The following is a 2759-nucleotide window of genomic DNA, read 5'->3' as shown; positions in this document are numbered from 1 at the left end:
TATATATATATTTACACACACACGCACGCACACACACACACACACACACGCACACACACACACACACACACGCACACACGCACACACACACACACACACACACACACACACACACACACACACATATGATATTAAGAGTTGTATAAATTAATAAAATCTGATATATATACTTATATATAGAATTTGATACATAAAATATAAACAATTTTGGGAATAATAATATATTCTACAAACCTCAATATTTCCTAAAAATAGAATTTTTTAAATAAAAGTAATGTGAATTAATAGTTTTTATCCTGTACCAGTTAATTAACTTAATTTCTGTACTTCAGTAAATAAACAAGTATGTAATAGTTGTAATAATTATGTGTGTTAACATAATTACATTATTAATCATGACACATCTTCCTTGTACATGCAGTGTGTATATACGAATATGCAAATTAAAGTATTGTCTTAATAATAACAGTATTAATGAGTATATCGCTGTTTACATTTGAGAAATGTAGCATATTAGAAATATCCAGCATGCATAATTTTTCTTTTATTTCACTTTAATATCATTATCGTTTTAGTTCTTTATTTTTCGTAATCTAGTTATTGTTTCTATATACCGATTGCTTTTTTCTTATCAATTTTGATTAATTTTTTGTATCACAATTATCGTTTTACAATATTACAGAGCTCAAATTTATAATAATTTTGTAATGCTATAAAACAGATAAAAATAAAAAAATTTTTTACTGAAATAATATCTTTAAACATATAATTAAAATTGATATAATGAATAAAATATAAATAACATATATAAAATTTTAAATTAATATCATATATATATATATCATTTTTTTCAATATTTATAAAAAAAGGAGAAGCAAAAAATGGAAGTAAAGCAGAGAAAATATTGCTTGACATAAAGAATCCTTTATATTATAATTGAGGGATTCAATAAATACACTTCAAATTCAGATCTCATTTCATAAATAAATTTAGAATATTTTTATATTAAATAATAACTGAGAGAAAACAATAAGTTAATATTGCGTACAATTTGCTCCATAAATGATGATGACAAACAATAGTGAAAAATTAATCATATAAATTTTAAAAAGAATTTAGTTTTATGTATATTGTTTTATATATATCATATCCTTTTTTGATCTTTGTAACACCTAATTTTGCAAATTAAATACTAAGACATTTACCTTCTGATTTCTCTTTAGTATGAATCCTATTTTTTCCAATGCTTAGGCCGATATTTATAGTTAGTCCTTATATTTAAAGCAGTTTTAAGTACAGTTTTAAGATGTCATATAAGTCAGTCATAGAGCTGTATTAACATCTTAATTAAGATATTACTTAGGAAGTTCTTAAAATAAGAACGAACTATAAATAAAACGGCTTTAGACTTCAATCTTATAATTAGATCAATTTTTTCTTACTTTTAATTAACTATTAATTTTATATAAATAGTGCCATTAATTAGAAACTTATATCATTTAAATATGATCTAGTGTCAGAATAAGTTTTGTAAAATAAGCTCACATATAAATACTTGATGCCAATCTACTAATTGCATGCGTTTACTCAGTAATAGGTACCAAGAATTAATGCTGATATAATTTCGCTGATATAATTTCACATACAAATGCAACAATGATTTGTATAATTGCTCGCGAATAAACAAAACACGAAGTTTGATGTAAATTCCTCAAACGCGTACTTACGGCTAAATTGAATTTAACGAAATTATATTGATATTAATCCTTGCTAGAGACTCACGGCGGATCATTTTGTTTGGTGATCACACTTAAAGCGCGGGGAAGCCCCCGGAAGCACACCCGCGATCACACGGCGGATTCAAAAGCTTTCCCGAGAAAAAAATAAAAGTTCAACTGATAATTTTCGATTTATTTATCGAATCACGAGTCTGCACCTTCGTCGAGTAGTGCATTACCTGTCGCACTATCAAATCCATGCTTGGGGAACAAAGATCGCGGGGATGGGTGGTGGTGCGGGAGACAACGCTTCGGACACCGTTTGAAGAGAAAGAAGAGCACTGGACTGAATGCTGAAATATGGTGACGTTTCGGCGCGCGTACTGGTGCTTATATAGAGAGCTCTTTCTCTCTCTCCCTTTCTCGATACTCCGCTTCCACGGAGAAGATCCGTTTCCTGTCGCCGCCGCCATCATCGTTGGAGGAGCGAGCCAAAGGATTCGCTCGAACGGTGCAGCGTAGGCAGTATAAGAGACGGTGGCCGCATATACTCCAGTTCACATAGGGAGGCCGTGCTTGTGTAGAAAGCCCGCGCTTTATTTCCCATTGTTCTCTCAGCTGGCTCGCGCGATTTCGGGCATCAGGAGCAAGCGAGCGAGCATGGACGAACAGAGCAGAGTGGATCCGATTTGAACCGCGTCTACGCCGCGGAGAAAGCTGATTACTTCATCGCGTGGGACAACCCGCGGTGCGGTACGCCGTTGCTCGCCTTCGAGCGGACTAATTAGGCAATTGAGTCTTAATTAAATCGCAGGACCAACGGACGTGTACGCGGGAGTCCACGAGTGGGTCCACGGGAATGAGCTCGTTAGTTGCCGAGAGATATAACAGGACTCCTGTTAAAAGGATGCTGAAGGGAGAGTGCATAGAAAACGCGTAGGAGAACGTTGAGCTGTATAATAATATATAGTTATACTAATTAGTTCATCATTATTAGAATATATTATAAAAATAATCTAAAGTCAATATTTATAATAAATA

General features: G+C 32.8%; 1 protein-coding gene across 1 annotated transcript in view; it reads right to left on the bottom strand.

The window, feature by feature from the left end:
* Positions 1-2067, bottom strand: part of LOC108690535 (pro-resilin-like) — a 7567-nt gene extending 5500 nt beyond the window's left edge. Inside the window, exon 1 of the mRNA XM_018197872.1 lies at positions 1958-2067. Within this exon, the coding sequence (XP_018053361.1) occupies positions 1958-1978 (21 nt within the window). The 5' untranslated portion in view covers positions 1979-2067. The remainder of the gene's footprint in view (positions 1-1957) is intronic.
* Between the last annotated feature and the right edge of the window lie 692 nt (positions 2068-2759).

Source organism: Atta colombica, unplaced genomic scaffold (genome assembly GCF_001594045.1).
Source record: "Atta colombica isolate Treedump-2 unplaced genomic scaffold, Acol1.0 scaffold33, whole genome shotgun sequence".
Lineage (NCBI taxonomy): Eukaryota > Metazoa > Arthropoda > Insecta > Hymenoptera > Formicidae > Atta > Atta colombica.
Note: the sequence above shows the minus strand (reverse complement) of the source record. Positions and strands in the feature narration are given on the sequence as shown.